Source organism: Podarcis cretensis (assembly GCF_951804945.1).
Source record: "Podarcis cretensis genome assembly, chromosome: 8".
NCBI lineage: Eukaryota > Metazoa > Chordata > Lepidosauria > Squamata > Lacertidae > Podarcis > Podarcis cretensis.
In genome coordinates this window covers 35,637,970-35,653,114 of record NC_137177.1, presented here as the reverse complement: position 1 = coordinate 35,653,114, position 15,145 = coordinate 35,637,970, and the positions used below count along the sequence as shown (strand labels likewise).

Here is a 15,145-nt window from a genome sequence, read left to right as displayed (position 1 = left end):
TGAGGGTTTTGTTTTTTAAAAACCACAAGCATAAAAAGGTGCAATGATAATTTATATTTAATATACGCAGTCACACACACTGCAATCCTATGCATGTCTACTCAGAAGTAAGCAAGTTCAATGGAGCCTTTTCCCAGGTGAATGTACATAAAATGCATAGAACTGCAAATATTACTAGATCACTCAGCTATGTGAGTTGTTGCCTTGCTCTAACCTGGCACATCGCTCCCATCCCCCATTCTTCCAAAGGAAATTTGAGTGGAGAACACTGTATAATCCTTCCCCAAAATCCACAACTTCCTTCAGATGATTATTTACTGAGAAACATTAGGGTGATTCAGCCTTTCAGAACCAAGTCTCTTGATTTCAAAATCTTTGAAAAGCCAGTTTTTTTATGTCTTGCAAGCAGCATTCACTATTTTCAAATGCAGAACCAAAACACGTTGTGGCAATTCAAATGTTTCCTTGAAGTTCTTTGGGCGTACCCATCTTTGCCCACCCATTTTTCAAACTGGATATTTTAAACCTGCACTATCACTAAATTTGAAACGAGTACCAATGTTCTATCAGTTCATCTCACAGTGTGACCCTTTTAAATAAATCGCTGTAATTGGTTCATTTACAGAAGGGAGTCTTGAGTCAAAGGGTGCTTCCAGATGGGTGTTTGCTGCACGATGGGTGCTCCACATGCATTTCTTTTTATTGTTTTGCAGCATTTTTTGTAGTCGAGATTTACCCTTTCTAGGAAAAATCAGGTACTGTAAGTTATTTTTTAAAAAAACCACTGTTGCTAGTGCCACGTTTATGATATCTGAATAACCCAATTACAGCATTGCCTAGAAGCACCCTAAAGAGAGCATATTGAGTAAGCAACATGGTATTCCAGAATCAAGCTATAAGCAGAATGTGGGAAGCAGGTGAATCTCCTGGGCACACTTATTTTCCTCTTGAAATGCGGCTGCTGGGGGCTCTGATTCCTGGGCTGTATGACAGGGAAGCTCCTATAGCAGGCATAGGCAAACTTGGCCCTCCAAATGTTTTGGGATTACAACTCCCATCATCCCTAGCTAACAGGACCAGTGGTCAGGGATGGTGGGAGTTGTAGTCCCAAAACATCTAGCGGGCCAAGTTTGCCTATGCCTGTCCTATTTGATGGTCAGGGAGGCTTGTAGCACTTATTCCAGACAGGCTCCCTTGGCGCACTTGCAGGCAGCCCCGAACATCTGAAGTTGCAAGTGTGGAAGGGAGGAGAGGAGCAGAATTAGGCGTGGACTGTTTACGCTCCATTCATTAATTTATATACCTCGCCTTTCTGCAACAGCACACGAAAGGCGGAACGAAAAAGGTGCCGAATAAGAGATGAACGATGTAACCTCAAACCATGACCGAATGCACCCTAAAAACAAAACCAACCAACGAAACAAAATGCAGTTAAAACCTAACAAGCCGCAGCTGTAAACGCAAGTAGCTCAACCCAAGACTGAGCATTTTGGGGTGGAGGGTGTTTCTCCTCCAGCTCCTCTTTCTCCCCACAGCTTTAAATCCAACCTACCCCGCAACGGTGCTAAGGCAGGGAAGGCAGCCTGGACCTTGGCGTCGTTTTCTCCGTAGCATCGGGGGGGGGGGGAATCGCGGGGGTCAGTAGGCGAGGCTGAAGCGCAGCGGGGAGAGGGGACTATGTCTTAATGGGGCGCGTTGCCCCTTTAAACGCCGCCCCTGCACCTCTCACTCCGACGCCCACATCCGCGTTGGGAGACACCCCCTACCACGACCCACGAAGAAAGAACAAGGCTCCCTGCTGCAAGCGATCGGCCCCTGTAAGGCTGGTGGTTGCAGTGTCTTGGTTTCGGACATTTCTCTCCCACGCTCCTTCCGTGGAGGGGGGGGGGGCTTTCCTGGCTGTCTTCCAGTCCAAAACCAGCTGAGCTTTTGCCACGCGTATCGTCCCCGCGGCTCAACCTCCCAGCCTGTGTCCACCCCAGGAAGGAATCGATCTCATTCTGAGCCCCTGGAGATTGAGAACCGCCACGCACCGTTTCTCTTTCCTGCAAAAAAGGGACTGTCATTGGGTTCTTTGGCCGACAGCACCGGCGCCCTCGGAGGAGGCCCCGAGGGGAAGAGCGAAGAGGGTCTTTCCTGCCAACCCTACCTGCCACTTGCCCTGTCGTGGCTGATTCTAGAGGACCCAGCTGTGTGGCTGGCAGCACCTAGTGTTGGTGATGGACCGGAACATTGCCCGGCCACCTGGCCTCCCTCCCTCAAACACCCGGTAATTCAACATCTACTAGCCAGGATGGCTGCTGCCCATTGGGACCCGTAGGGCAGAAGGCAGGGAGCCCAACAGTAGGTGGCGCCAGAGCCAATGACAAGCAGAGCCAATTCATTCTAGTTTTGTCTCTCTCCTCCTCCCTGCTGAGTTTTGCAAAGGCAGCACTCAGACTAAGGAGAGGGAGGAAGCTGGCTGGCAGTGCCCCCTTCTGGACTAGTTGCAAATAAGAAGGCAGAGAGGTGGGGCAGGGTCCCATCAGCCCCCTTGGACCAGACTCCATTAGACTGTGTACCTCTAATGTCAGAGGCTTAACACTGCAAAATAGGTCATTCAGATATCACAAAGGGGGCCATGGGCCACTTTTTAAAAAATAAAGAAACATTTTTTTTAAAAAAAAGGAAAAAACAACCATCACCATCACTTAGCTCAAGTCTGCAACATAGTCCATACAAACAATGTCTGCATCAATTTAACACAAACACTTCAAAAGCCAGACTATACAACATGTTGTCTATAATGTGGGGTGCAAAAAAAATGGCAAAAAACTGCCCCACCTGCAATAATACATCTCTGCAGTATTGATTTCTACAGCCACAGCAGGCACTGCAACTGTCCAAGGGTTTGACTTTACCCCCAAGGGCACACTCCTCCATTGTTTCCCAGGAAAGAAGGATGCCAACCATATGGTTGTCCTGACTCATGGACTACCTTCTCAGGGGAGCCAGGTGGCTTTTCAGCTTTGTGGGAGGGGCTACCAGGAACTGGGTGGCAGGGACTTACCAAACTGCTTCTGCTTCTCCTCTCCTCCCCTTGAAGGGCAAGATGGTTCTCCAGGAGTGTTTTCCCTGCTGTGTGGCTGGCAGCCAGGGGAGGCCAGGGCAAGGTCACCGGAGGAGGAGGACCAAGAAGGGCTTCCATGTGTGGTTGTTTGATGAAATGCTGGTGAAAACTTACACCAAGTGCTTGCAGGATCAGCACCCTGGGGTATTGCTTTGCTGTTTCCCTGGCATCAGCCTACCTTCCCAGGTGTCATGGCAACCCTTGTGCCACGCTGCAGAGTCATGCTCTTGCCTGCAGAAAGGTCATTAAAGACCTGAGCGACAGAGGACCTCTGTCTTCCTTGCTGAATGGTTTCTTCCTGTGTCCTGACCTTCTTGCTTTGAGTTGAAAGGCCAGCTATGGTGGCTGGCCAGTTATTGTGGAAACTTTCAGGGTGTAGGAGCTGGATCAGCCCTTTAAGAGGGAAGTATTCTACTTGCCAGTTTAGTGTTGAGCAATAGATATGAATTCCCAGGTGCAGCAGAACTACCATGTGGACTGTGAAGCTGCTGTTAACCATATGGTGAACCTGGAGCTCCATGCCAGTTACGTCTATCTTTCCATGGTACCTGCTTGCTTTTTTATCTCTCTTGTGCTTTGAGGGAGCATTACCAGAGAGAAGCCCCTTTGCCTTATGCATGTCAAATGGCCTCATGTGTGCCGTTGCAGGGGGCTGAGAGTTGTGTCACCCAAGTCTGTTTTAAGTGAACATTTCATGGGGCTGGTGCCAACAGCATCACTCAGCAGTGGCTGGTGCTTGGTGGGGTGGAAAGCAGGGAGGTCAGCAGCAGGTGGCGCTAGAGCGAATGTCAAGCAAAGCCAACAAACACTAGTTTTGTCCCTACCCTTCTCCTCCCTGTTGAGTTCTACAAGGGCGAGGAGGAGGAGGAGGAAGCTGGCAAGCAGTGCCACACCCTGGACTGGTTCCATGTCAGAAGGCAGGAAGGTGTGGGTAGTCTGAGAGCAGACCGAAGTTGGCGTGGCAGTGCTGCATTCACCCCCATGGACCAGATTCCACTGGCATGATAGCTGGTTGGATCTGGTCACACAGGAAGGCACAGAAGAGAGCCTGCAGACAGGCAGTGATTACCTGGAGCAACAAAGATATATGAAATCAGGGCCACTGTAGTCATCATGCAGCTACCCTCTCACTGGCATTGACTGTAAGCACATGGTGGCAGGGGGCATGTTGAGTGGGGGGCGGGTCCAGCAAGAGTTGGAGAATCTCCTCAACGTTGGTGTTGGCCCTGCCTGAAATCCAAACACTGTTTCCCCCATGAATCATATTTGCAACTCCCAACATTTTAAGCAAAGCTACTGTTGGTCCCGGGTATGGCAATTAGTGTCCCCTATTTCCTGTCACGGGTCAGGTCAAAGTGTAAAGGCTGAGGCATTTCCCTGGGCTGCTTTAGCATAACAGCCTTGTTAACAACAACAGATGCATCATAATAAAGACTGAACAGTTTTGCCAATATTGACATTGATTTATAATTCTTAAGATTTTAAGAGACCGGCTGGAATTGTCAGAAAATTCTAACACTTGCCAATGGAGTGTTCTCAATGAATGGTCAAATTTCATGCTCCCTTCCATGTTTTAGCAGCAAAGAACTAAGAAAGCCGCCAGGCACCTTTGCCTAAACCTGATCCACAGATGGTTGAAACAGCAGCTAAATTGCTGCATAGTCCGCTTAATGGATGACTGGACTTTTTTGTTTTTCTCCCCCTCCCTGACCTCAGTACTACTACTTCAGCCGTGATGATGTTGCCCTCAAGCATGTAGCTACATTCTTGAAAGAGGAATCACTCAAGAAGAGGGGATATGCAGAGATGTTATTGAAATACCAGAACAAGCGAGGGGGGTGCATTGTTCTTCAAGACATTCAGGTGTGTGGTGTCTGCTTTCTTGATTAAAGTAGTCAGCAATTGAGGCAAACTAGTCCATTCCCTGTGGTGCCACAATCAGGACATCCGCCTCTGTTTGGTTTACCAGTGTCAGGATGTCTATCTATATGCTTGTATCTTTTATTTTATTTTGCTTTTTAAAATTAAAAAAATAAGTCTTTTTACATGGAATAAACATACTTTAAAATACAATAAACTAAGACAGCATCAGCAAATCTCTTGTTCCTTGGAAAAAGGTGTAACAGCAGCTTGAAGCTGGAACCACTACTTAGAACCCATTCATAATGTATTTAAAGACTCTAATCCACTAGGTCTTTCCAGATGTTTCTGTGGGGCTGGGCAGATTGTCTTGACTGATGGTTACATCTCAAATGGGAGATGGATGGATTCTATATGTTGTAGAAGGATGAGGATCTTATATTGCCCTTGTCCTGGTTACAGACTACACCTGAGCACATACCATGAGTCTATTGTCAGGCCTTTTGCAGAGCACCAAAATTTAGCTATTTCTAAATAAGCGGCTACCAACAACAGTGGCAACATCGCCCAATGAGATAAATATTGATTTGATTCATTTATTATTCCTAGCAAGGCTAATAAAGGCGTTGGATTTATATTACAGATTAATCTGATTTCTTCAAAGACTGCTGACCAAAAGCAGAACACCTTGTCACGGCACCACCAAAGATGGATGATGTCTATCTATATGCTTGTTGATACTCCCAAAGAACTCCGATAGGAAATTAGGGCAAGGCCTGTCTTGCTAACCCAATTCTTCTTCGGCCTCTCCTTAACAGAAGCCGGAGCAGGATGAGTGGCAGTCCAGCCTTGAAGCCTTCCAGAGTGCCCTGCGGCTGGAAGGAAAGGTGAACCAAGGTCTCCTGGACTTACACAAGCTGGCTCTGGAGAAGGAGGATCCTCATGTATGTCACCCGTGGTTAGTGAGCAAAATTAAAATTAAAAAATGGGTAGACATTTGGGGAGAATGGAGGACCCTGAAAAGGCACTAAAAAGCTCATTCTAGTCACCTGGTGCCCTCTGGATTTTTGGAGTACAACTTCCACCAGCCTCCAGCCAGCATTGCCATGCAAGTCTGGGCTGATGGGAGTTGCAGCCCAAACCAACTGGAGGGTGGGGGAAGGCTACACTAGAATCTCTAAACAAAACATGTAGACCAGGAGCTGGCCCAACATTCAGAGACAGGCAGCCCCCTTGGAAAGACCATTTCATATTCTCAAATATTGGCTTGAGCCAATGACAGCTCAGGCAGAAGCCTTTCCCAGCCACACTATGATAATACACAAGATCACATTCATGACTGAACTTGGGCCCTGGGCCCTTGAGCCTTTTAAAGCAGGTGCTTCACCCCTGAGCTATGAGCCCTCTGCTCACAGCACTCGTCTTATCTAGTATCAAAGCCTTTGATCATTCAAAATCTCCTTTTTTTCTGAGCTAGCAGATCCCAGATGTGATGAGGATGATCTGGGTTGGGACTCACCACCAGTGACTGTTTCAAAAGAAAAAGGAAGCGCAAGCCCTGAGCAATTCTTCTCCCCCCTTGCTTGCCTTCCCTGTGTAGCTGTGTCACTTTCTAAAGTCTCAGTTTTTGGAGGAACAAGTGGAGGCCATCAAGCAGTTGGCAGACCATCTATCTAACTTGAGGCGCTTGGGAGTGCCCCAGGATGGCTTGGGAGAGCACCTCTTTGACAAGCTCACCCTGGGGGCGTGCAGCTGAAATGGCAAAGGACATGTCCCAAATCAGCGGCTATTTGTTATACACGAAGCCCTTGCAATAAAACATGGATGCCAATTGAACCCAATCAGAAAGGGGTGTGTGTGTGATTTTTGGTGGGGGGGGGGTATGTGGGACCTGCAAGATAATGTTGCAGCACAGTGCTCCTTTTCAGGAGCCCAGCTAGCCATGTAACCATTATTTATTATTATTATTATTATTATTATTATTATTATTATTATTATTAATTAAATTTATATTCCACCCTATACCTGCAGGTCTCTTGTTGGAAGTTTCTATTCATTACTTCTAATGCAATAATATTGCCAACCAATAAAACTACTATATGCACACAAGTATGAACTTACGTTTTGTAAAATGGATTTTATTTTTAAAAATAGTTCTTTTAAATTAAAACCAATATTCTTATTTTTCTGTCATTTACGTAAATAGATGGGGGCCTACTTCAATCAATACCCCAATGACCTCACACAATTGTAGAGCTAAGTGGAACACATCAAAACTGAAATCACACACAAATTAACATAGAGTAGCATTCTGTCTACACCTCTTATGATGCCTTCTCTTCTTATATGCAGCCATCATCAGCCTAATGCCCACCAGCTGTTTTGAACTACAAGGCCTATCAGCCTTAGCCTGCAAGGCCATGCTAGCTGAGACTGATGGGCATTGATGAAGGCTGCTGTCTAGAAATATTTTGTACCCTCTCCTGACAAAAAATGCTGGATTTGTATCATGGTGCAAAGGGATGGCCCAGTGTAAAACACCTGCCACCAAGCTATGCTCCTCTGCGAGCCCCATGAAACAAATGCTGCTTATAGGAACTGGGACCCGTTGCTTCAATCCCAAGGTGTGTGTGTGTTAAGTCTGCAATTCAAGTTATGTGTGTGTGTTCATATAGATTGTCAAAAACAAATGCTGCTCTTCGGGGGAGGGGGGCGGGCAATTGTTTGTGTGCTCTGTTCCTTTCCTTTCCTCTTTCCTTTCAGTGGAGACATAATAGCTCTGATCTTTAACTGTGGTTAAGGCATTGGGAGTGTGGCATCGACTGTGAGGCTCCCTTTTCCCCAGCATGCATGAATTCCCTTCTCCATCCCATGGTTTAGTTTAACCAGCAGCAGTTGGTGAGGCAGTGCAGGTGGGGTATCTTGGTTCTCCTGGCCTGCCAACACAGCAGGTCGCTGTGGAGAGGGGAGGACTGAGGCACAGGGAGCTTGGATCCACTGCCATGTGCCACACCAGATCAATCTCCCCACACCTCACCCTTTGATAAGCACCAGCAACCTGCTGTTAGGAAGCCAGCCAAGCAAAAGTGCCTCACCAGCCACTACAGCTCTAACCATAGGGTAGTGCAGGCACCCCCAAACTCGGCCCTCCAGATGTTTTGGGACTACAACTCCCATCATCCCTAGCTAACAGGACCAGTGGTCAGGGATGATGGGAATTGTAGTTCCAAAACATCTGGAGGGCCAAGTTTGGGGGTGCCTGGTGTAGTGTAATGTCTGAAGCAGCATTAATCAGGAACGCTAACCAGGATTTCTTTTGTAACCCTGTTCTGGAACAACCTATCTGCTAGGGCAAACCATACTGTTGTTGGTGGGAACTAACACATGAACAGGAGAAGAGGAAGCCTGAGAGGCAGGCTTCTGTCATCTCCTAACCGTGGTTGAAGGTGACTGGGAACATTGTGACAGCATCAGACTACTGTTTCAAATGGCTTTGTAAGGGGAGAGGATTTAGGCTAATTTCCAGGCAACTTCTCACTGGAGGAAAGCAGCATTTTATGGTGGGTATTTTACAATGGGCTATAAATGACAAAAGAAGCAATAGAAGAGGTAGTATTATTAAGACAGACGAGAGTGAATAGTCTTAAATCCCTGTATTTCCTGTCACTAAAGAATATTAGTCTCCCACCAGAGTAGATAAGGAATTAGAATCCAGCATTTAAAAACCACATTATAGGCTGCAGTACCAGATCATGCTTGGGCTAGTAATCAACACATGCACACCATCTTTTCAATGTTTCCTGCTTGATGCATCAGCCTCAGTAACACACCAGAGCTGGACATTCCTCGGGAGTTTTCTATTTAAGCTGCTACATCCAACCTGATGCTCCTCACCACTTTGGTTCATTTAGCCCTCTGCCGATTCATTTCCAGGAGGACAAACACTTCGATTAGGATGTACAGCACTTCTGGTAGATAAACCAGGGTGATGCAGTTTTTTGTGGTACTTTGTTTAGATATCAATAATGACAAAGACCTCGGGCGTTTCATCCTCATGAATCTGCATTGCTGAATAGGTTATAGCTTTGACCTCTGTGCCCTGCAAGGGAAGAAAAAAGAAAATTTGAGTCTATGAACAGGAGTCTAGGAGCTCAGCTGCACAATGATAGGCAGAATCTCTGGTAGGTCTAAGAATACATGAATGGAAGGGGTGATTTGTTAGTTAAGCCTGATTTATTTCTGGGCCTCTAGTACTCAGGAAGGAAAATGACAACATTCATAACATACCTGGGGATGCTTGGGCAAAGAGAACTCTTCTCCCCACCTTAAAGAGGGAAAAAGGGTAATGATTATTACAAGGTTACTGAATTATGTCACAGTGCAGGAAACCCCTCTGGTCATTTTATGAAAGACACGCGGAACAATGATGAATGTTGAGGAAAAGAGGAGGCCATTCTGGCACCCCTAGCAGCCAAAATGATTTCCCACCCAAGAACCTAGAGAGCTATGGCATACAAGGCTCTCAACTCCAGTTCCCAAATGGTCCATACCCAGGAGACAGTGCAGGGATCCACTGGAGAAACACTGTCCCACATGCTGAAGTGTGAATCAGGAATTAAGAAGGCCAAGACAGCTCCTGGCATCTTCAAAGGCCTCCATTTCTTCTTCAGAACCAGGGATTAGTTTGAGCCCTTACAGCAAAGCAACATTGGTGAAGTGGAAACATGCATTCTCTTTAAAGAAAGAAAACTCTTCGCTGTCTCCATCCAAGAAGGATCCTGGAGGAGCCCATGGTGAGAGTCAGTGGGGAACTAAAAAAGCTCCTGGCACTTGCAAACGGACACCTGGTACACACTCTATGGAAACTTTCACACAGAGCCAACATGTCTTGACTCTCTGGCATTTCCATCAACATTTTTAAATGGCATGATTCCACTTAACTCACCCAATAGATCTTATTCTGAATCTTATTCGGTCAATGTGGAGCACTTTAACTTCCTACAAAATGGGGGAGGGGAACAAACATATAATTAGTTGATTTCAAACAATTAAAGACTTTCACATAGCTCTAGTAATAACTGGAAAAGGTACCAGGTATTTCAGTTCCTTGCATAAAAATAAATCCCAACCATCCACACAACCTCAAGGCATATGAAAAGCAATACATTTCAGAAGTCAAAGGAGCTTCTCTTTCAGTCTGTATAACAATTTCTTTCTCCCCATTCTAGCATCTTCAACTTCTCCTATAATCCAACTAGTTTTGCAAAGAATTTCCAGAACTTCGATCCATAAACTGTAAGCACATTGCAGAGGAACTTTGAGGAACATCATTGTCCCTTCTTTTCTGTTGTTGGCTATCAAGCCTGGAGAAGACTTCTGTGAAAGTTGAATGCTGGCTCCCTGCTTTATGATTACAGTTGATGCTAATAAGGACAGTACAGTAATGTTCCTCTTTAGATTTTCTCCTTAGTTTATTGATGCTACCTCAGAAATTAATGTATTCAGGCAGAATGGATTCAATACCTTGGCAATGCAACAACATGTGACCAAACTGTGACACTGTGCAGAACACATTCCAATAATTGAGAAATATCTCAACACTGTAAGGAGGAAGAAAGCAAACACTCACCCTGGGAATAAAAAACTCATTGGCGCTGAATTTATAAAGCCACTCATCCAGAAAGTGGAAGAGAAGAGACAGCATGTCATGTCCTGTTGGAGAGAAGTGGGTGGGGGTGGGGGGTGGAGACATATTGGGAGCTTTAAGGTGCAGGACTCCCTCCAACCCAGTATGTGTGGCAAGCCTTCCTAATGACAGACAGATGCCAGTGTAGGCTCAAACTCCCACTCAATTCCCCTTGCACCACAGATCATGGCTCAGCAAGAGATCAGAGAGCCAACCCTTGTGTGGGGACCGATAGGACACCTCACGAACCATGAACTGTATCTTTAGGCGTCAGGCAAAAATGTTTTTCTATAACCAGGCCTTCAGCTTGGGCCAATTAACATTCTATGTCTTTTTTAATGTGTTTGTGGAAGGGGTGCGCACGTTATTGGTTTGCTTTTGTTTTTATTATGTATTTTGTGTTCTAATTTTGTATTTTTATGCAGTGAACTGCCCTGTGATCTTTGGATGAAGGGTGGTACACAAATTTAATAAAAAAAAAAATAAAAAAATAAATGTCATGGGGTTTTTTGTTGCTCTGCTTGCCTCTGAGACTGAACATCATCTGGATAGCTCAGTTAGTTAAAGCGTATGCTGATAATGCCAAGGCTGCAGGTTTGATCCCCGTAAGGGACAGGTGCATATTCTTGCATTGCAGGGGAGTTGGACTAAATGGTCCCGAGGGTCCCTTCCAACTCTATGACTCTATAATTCAAATTCTATGATTTGAAGCTGAACTTTCTGCTTGCCTGTTTCCTGCTTGCAAAAGCATCACCATTTATACTTACAGGCCTGCTATGCTAAGTTTAAGCAGTCCAATTTCAGTGAATCCTGAATAAGCACAGGCCTCAAACTATAGGGTGTTACTCTGTTATAAATGTGTTTGGGAAACAGCAAGTGGCAGTTATGCTGGCAAAATAGTAAAGACAATCATTTGCCACTGTGTTTATTAATCTGTACTGCTGTAGTTCTCAAAGTATCACCTTACCCTCTGCTTCCACCTCTACTGTGTCCAGAGGTTCAACCGTCTCTGTATCCGTCATGTACCCAAACATGGCCATGGCGCATTGTTCAAATGCTTCTTCCAAGGTATCTCCCCAGGCATGCAACCTAAAAACACACACACACACATTACAGGGCAGTAGTTATAAGCAAAAGATGAGAATGTACAAAGGAGAAACTTGCACTTAATGTAGGAAAGACCAGTTGGCTCCACTTCTAACAAGTTCACTATTTGCAGTTTAAGAATCGTCCATTCTCCGCATATAGTAGTCACCCTTGAAAACTTTGTACTTGGAATTTATGAATTCCTAGCTCCATCCTCTGCACAACTAGGAACTTTCTTTGTAGGTGGAAAATAGAGCAGCAGGAACATCCAGCACACAATAGAAGGTGTGCAGCATCAATCCCCGCTCCCCCATATTTGTTGCTGTTGGAGCTTTCAAGAATTGTGCTAAAATATGAGCATTGTGGGAATGGGGGGCCTGTGAGAGGTAATCTGCTGCAGGTTCTAAGAAATCTGGCTTGCCATTTCTTGCACTTGGCACTTTTTTGGGTGTTTTTTCTTATTACCATAGAGTGATAGCAAAAATCCAAAACAGCCTTGTGCTGAAATACAGAAGCCATGACAAGAAGACATAACAACAAAACTCTAGGCATACATCTCGTTTAGAGGAGTTATAGATGGCACACCATCCAACCTACTTCACTCTGTAGCAGACAAGAACTGTGTAAAGAGGTACCGTAACGCACACACACAACTCATGAATTAATTATATATGTTGCCATACTTCCCAGCTCTTGGCACTTTTGATGAACTGGATGTTGGTTATATGATTATATGGAGAGGCAATATACAAATTGAAAATACTGACAACACTGTTCCCCCATTGAAATCCCTGAGGCTTTTGGGTTTTCTCATATAACCCCATCTATTGGGATAATGCCAGATACCTTTGAAGAAAAGCTGTTGATTCAAGAGGTAGAACGTCTGCTTTGCACAGAAAAGGTCCAGATTTCAATTCCTGGCACCTCTTGGGAAAGCCAGGAAAAGTCTTTCTCTGAAACCCTGGAGAGCTGCTGCCAGTCAGTAATCGTAGATGCACCTTAGCTTAATGGACCAAAAATCTGACTCAGCAGAGGACAGCTAACCCTGTTCCATGTACCTGGGCAGATTTTATCTAAGCAGCACACTTGTGCTTGTTTATACAGAAAAGGTCAGATATGGTAACATCAGCAATGGGGAGAATAACTGGTGAAATATGGTATTAGCAGGGTGGGAAAGTACATGCATTATGCAACTGAGGAATATTTCCCCCTTAAAAGATTATTTGGGTCATTTTGCTTTTTTTTTGCCTTCTCATTGTCCCTGTTAGATTGTAAGCTTATAAATAAATACTTACTGCACATCAGCAGTATGATCCAGATCTAAATAGGGATTAAAAATATGAAAAAATATGAAGCTACCTGGGGCAACTTAAAATAGTTTATTCAATTAAAAAAAGAAAAAAGAAAAAAACAGATGTAAAAGACCAAGATAGGGAGAATAAGCAGTCAGAACACGAATATTCCAAGCACAGTAAATTCATTTACACGTACAGCATAACAATACATCGCAAGAAGCTGACCCTTCTAGAGTGAGGTCAGGGGGTGTAGCAGGTTCGTGTCACCAAAAAGAAAGTTAAGACAAAGTGAACTGCACAGAAGTATATTAAGCCCTCCACAGCAAGCAGTCTCAGATTTTATTTTCGAGAGCAAAACTTCGCCTTGTCTGCCAAGTTTCAACACGCTCTCCTAGCCTAGGAAACAGCAACGCTTTACAGGAGGGCAAAACCTTCAGCATGCTGGACAAACCCCAAAGTGATATTCTGGCTCCAAATAAATAGCATTGCCTTGCTAAAGATTTTGGTTTTTTTTTTCTCCTACCGACCCAACAGAGCCACGCTGTTTATGGGTGTGCGGAGCCAACGCTGTTGCTCCAATCCGCCCCCCCCACTTCTCTCTCCGGAGCGCAATCCCACCCAGCAACGCCCTGCAGCCTGTACCCGGCACCCTCTTCCCTGCCCCGGTTCAAGATGTACAGGCACTCGGTTTGTGGAAACTCTGGAGCTGAGCCCAGCGCTGCATTTCCACCAAAGAACTATAAATCCACGCACAGACTAAGACCTCTCAGGAATACACTCACATTCATACTTCTTATTGAGAGGCGGGTACTTCTTCTTAAGGATTTTCTGGTCCTCTGTCAAGTTGTAGTCCCGGTAGTTATCTGCCATGGCTTGCTGCTTTTGCCATGCAAAATTCAATTCACTTCCTCCTCTTAGGACAGAAGAGACGAAAGATGGCCTCCTTCCTGCCTAAAGCATGTCAGCCGCAGCCAAGCCCGCATTTAAAGGAACAGCTCCCTTCATTATAGATCTATCTGTATCATATTTGTATATCTGTATCCATGCTGCTTTATTAGTACTTCCCCCTCCCCTGAAAAGCGGCATTTGAAATTTTGTGCTTTTAATTCTTAGACCTACACATGGACCTGGCAAAAAGACAATTAAACAAGATGCTCCTTTTTCCTGAGCTATACTTGCTGTTTTTAAACGAAACATTCAAACCAGGGCTCCTGTGTGTCCTTCAACAGCTGAATCCTGTCAAGCAGAAATTCATTAGGAGAAGCTTTTCCTGGCATATATGCCAATGCAAGGGCAGCGAAAGCTTCACCTGCTGGATATCTGCCTGGCCTTATACAGCTGCGAAAGGCTTGTTTGACACTAACTGCTGGAACAAAGCAGTGCACAATGGATGATCACTCGTTTTTTTTAATAAATAAAAATATATTAAGAAATATGCTACATGCTTTAGGCAAATCATGTTCTTCTTACTCTTTCGGTTAATCTCATATTGGAAGTATTTCATCTGTTTTGAGGTGATTATAACAAGCCCCACAGTATGCAATGGGCCTTACTCCCTGGATGATGTGCATATAAGTGTTTACTTACTGTACTTACTCACACCCAATTATATATAATGTAACAAATACAATTAGACCACTTTGCTTTTGTGTTGGCATATAAAGGGCAGGGATAAATACACAAAGCACCCGACATTTATTTTGTTTCTATGTGCCAAAGCACTTGTGAAGTTGGGCATTTTATGATGTTAGCCGCTTTGAGCCCAGCCTTGGCCGGGGAGGGCGGGATACAAATAAAAATGTATTATTATTATTTTGATTGTTACTCCCATTTTACAGGTGGGAGTGCGGAAGCAGCCACATGTACCTCAAAAGCCAATAACATTCAGTAGATTTTTTCAGCTATCACATTTCCCTAATCTCAGCCCAAAAGGCAATGTTTGCTTCTCCAATAGACTCGTACAACCACCCGTTTCGCAAGAGCGGCCTAGCAACTCTCAGGCCGCCTAACCAAAAACAAAATGGCGGCCCCTACGGAAGCTTCGGCAAGCCACTGCCCTTCTTCCGCAACGACGAAACGGGAGAAGGGAGGGGTGGAGAGAGCGCGTGC

At 45.0% G+C, this 15,145-nt stretch overlaps 2 protein-coding genes across 5 annotated transcripts; one reads left to right on the top strand and one right to left on the bottom strand.

Annotated features, from left to right (window-relative positions):
- Nucleotides 1-3,373: 3,373 nt before the first annotated feature.
- LOC307223239 (ferritin heavy chain A-like) lies at nucleotides 3,374-6,817 on the top strand. 2 transcript variants are annotated; one of them, XM_079989116.1, is made up of 4 exons: nucleotides 3,374-3,653; nucleotides 4,826-4,972; nucleotides 5,788-5,913; nucleotides 6,447-6,580. In XM_079989116.1, exons 1-4 carry the CDS (start codon nucleotides 3,552-3,554, stop codon nucleotides 6,495-6,497), a joined length of 426 nt encoding a protein of 141 aa, XP_079845242.1. In that variant the 5' UTR covers nucleotides 3,374-3,551; the 3' UTR covers nucleotides 6,498-6,580. The 2 variants fall into 2 exon arrangements, with proteins under 2 accessions (XP_079845242.1, XP_079845241.1); XM_079989115.1 differs by having other exon boundaries at nucleotides 3,377-3,653; nucleotides 6,570-6,817.
- A 269-nt stretch (nucleotides 6,818-7,086) lies between these two features.
- ZBTB8OS (zinc finger and BTB domain containing 8 opposite strand) lies at nucleotides 7,087-14,268 on the bottom strand. 3 transcript variants are annotated; one of them, XM_079989117.1, is made up of 7 exons: nucleotides 13,819-14,262; nucleotides 13,037-13,061; nucleotides 11,623-11,744; nucleotides 10,599-10,681; nucleotides 9,915-9,967; nucleotides 9,257-9,293; nucleotides 7,087-9,068 (listed from the first exon to the last, which is right to left on the bottom strand). In XM_079989117.1, the coding sequence occupies exons 1-7, from the start codon at nucleotides 13,904-13,906 to the stop codon at nucleotides 8,982-8,984; spliced, it is 495 nt and encodes a 164-aa protein (XP_079845243.1). In that variant the 5' UTR covers nucleotides 13,907-14,262; the 3' UTR covers nucleotides 7,087-8,981. The 3 variants fall into 3 exon arrangements, with proteins under 3 accessions (XP_079845243.1, XP_079845244.1, XP_079845245.1); XM_079989118.1 differs by lacking the exon at nucleotides 13,037-13,061 and having other exon boundaries at nucleotides 13,819-14,268; XM_079989119.1 differs by lacking the exons at nucleotides 13,037-13,061; nucleotides 13,819-14,262 and adding an exon at nucleotides 12,588-13,015.
- Nucleotides 14,269-15,145: the final 877 nt, after the last annotated feature.

What these genes read in the sequence shown, in the direction of transcription:
- LOC307223239 (XM_079989115.1), top strand. Translation starts at nt 3,552, where the DNA reads ATGAATTCCCAGGTGCAGCAGAACTACCATGTGGACTGTGAAGCTGCT. An exon ending in GTTACGTCTATCTTTCCATG is followed by an intron (nt 3,654 to 4,825) that starts GTACCTGCTTGC and finishes CCCTGACCTCAG; the next exon opens with TACTACTACTTCAGCCGTGA. An exon ending in TGGAGAAGGAGGATCCTCAT is followed by an intron (nt 5,914 to 6,569) that starts GTATGTCACCCG and finishes TTCCCTGTGTAG; the next exon opens with CTGTGTCACTTTCTAAAGTC.
- ZBTB8OS (XM_079989117.1), bottom strand. Translation starts at nt 13,906, where the DNA reads ATGGCAGATAACTACCGGGACTACAACTTGACAGAGGACCAGAAAATC. An exon ending in TCTCAATAAGAAGTATGAAT is followed by an intron (nt 13,062 to 13,818) that starts GTGAGTGTATTC and finishes ATCCCTATTTAG; the next exon opens with ATCTGGATCATACTGCTGAT. An exon ending in CTTTGCCCAAGCATCCCCAG is followed by an intron (nt 9,069 to 9,256) that starts GTATGTTATGAA and finishes CTTCCCTTGCAG; the next exon opens with GGCACAGAGGTCAAAGCTAT.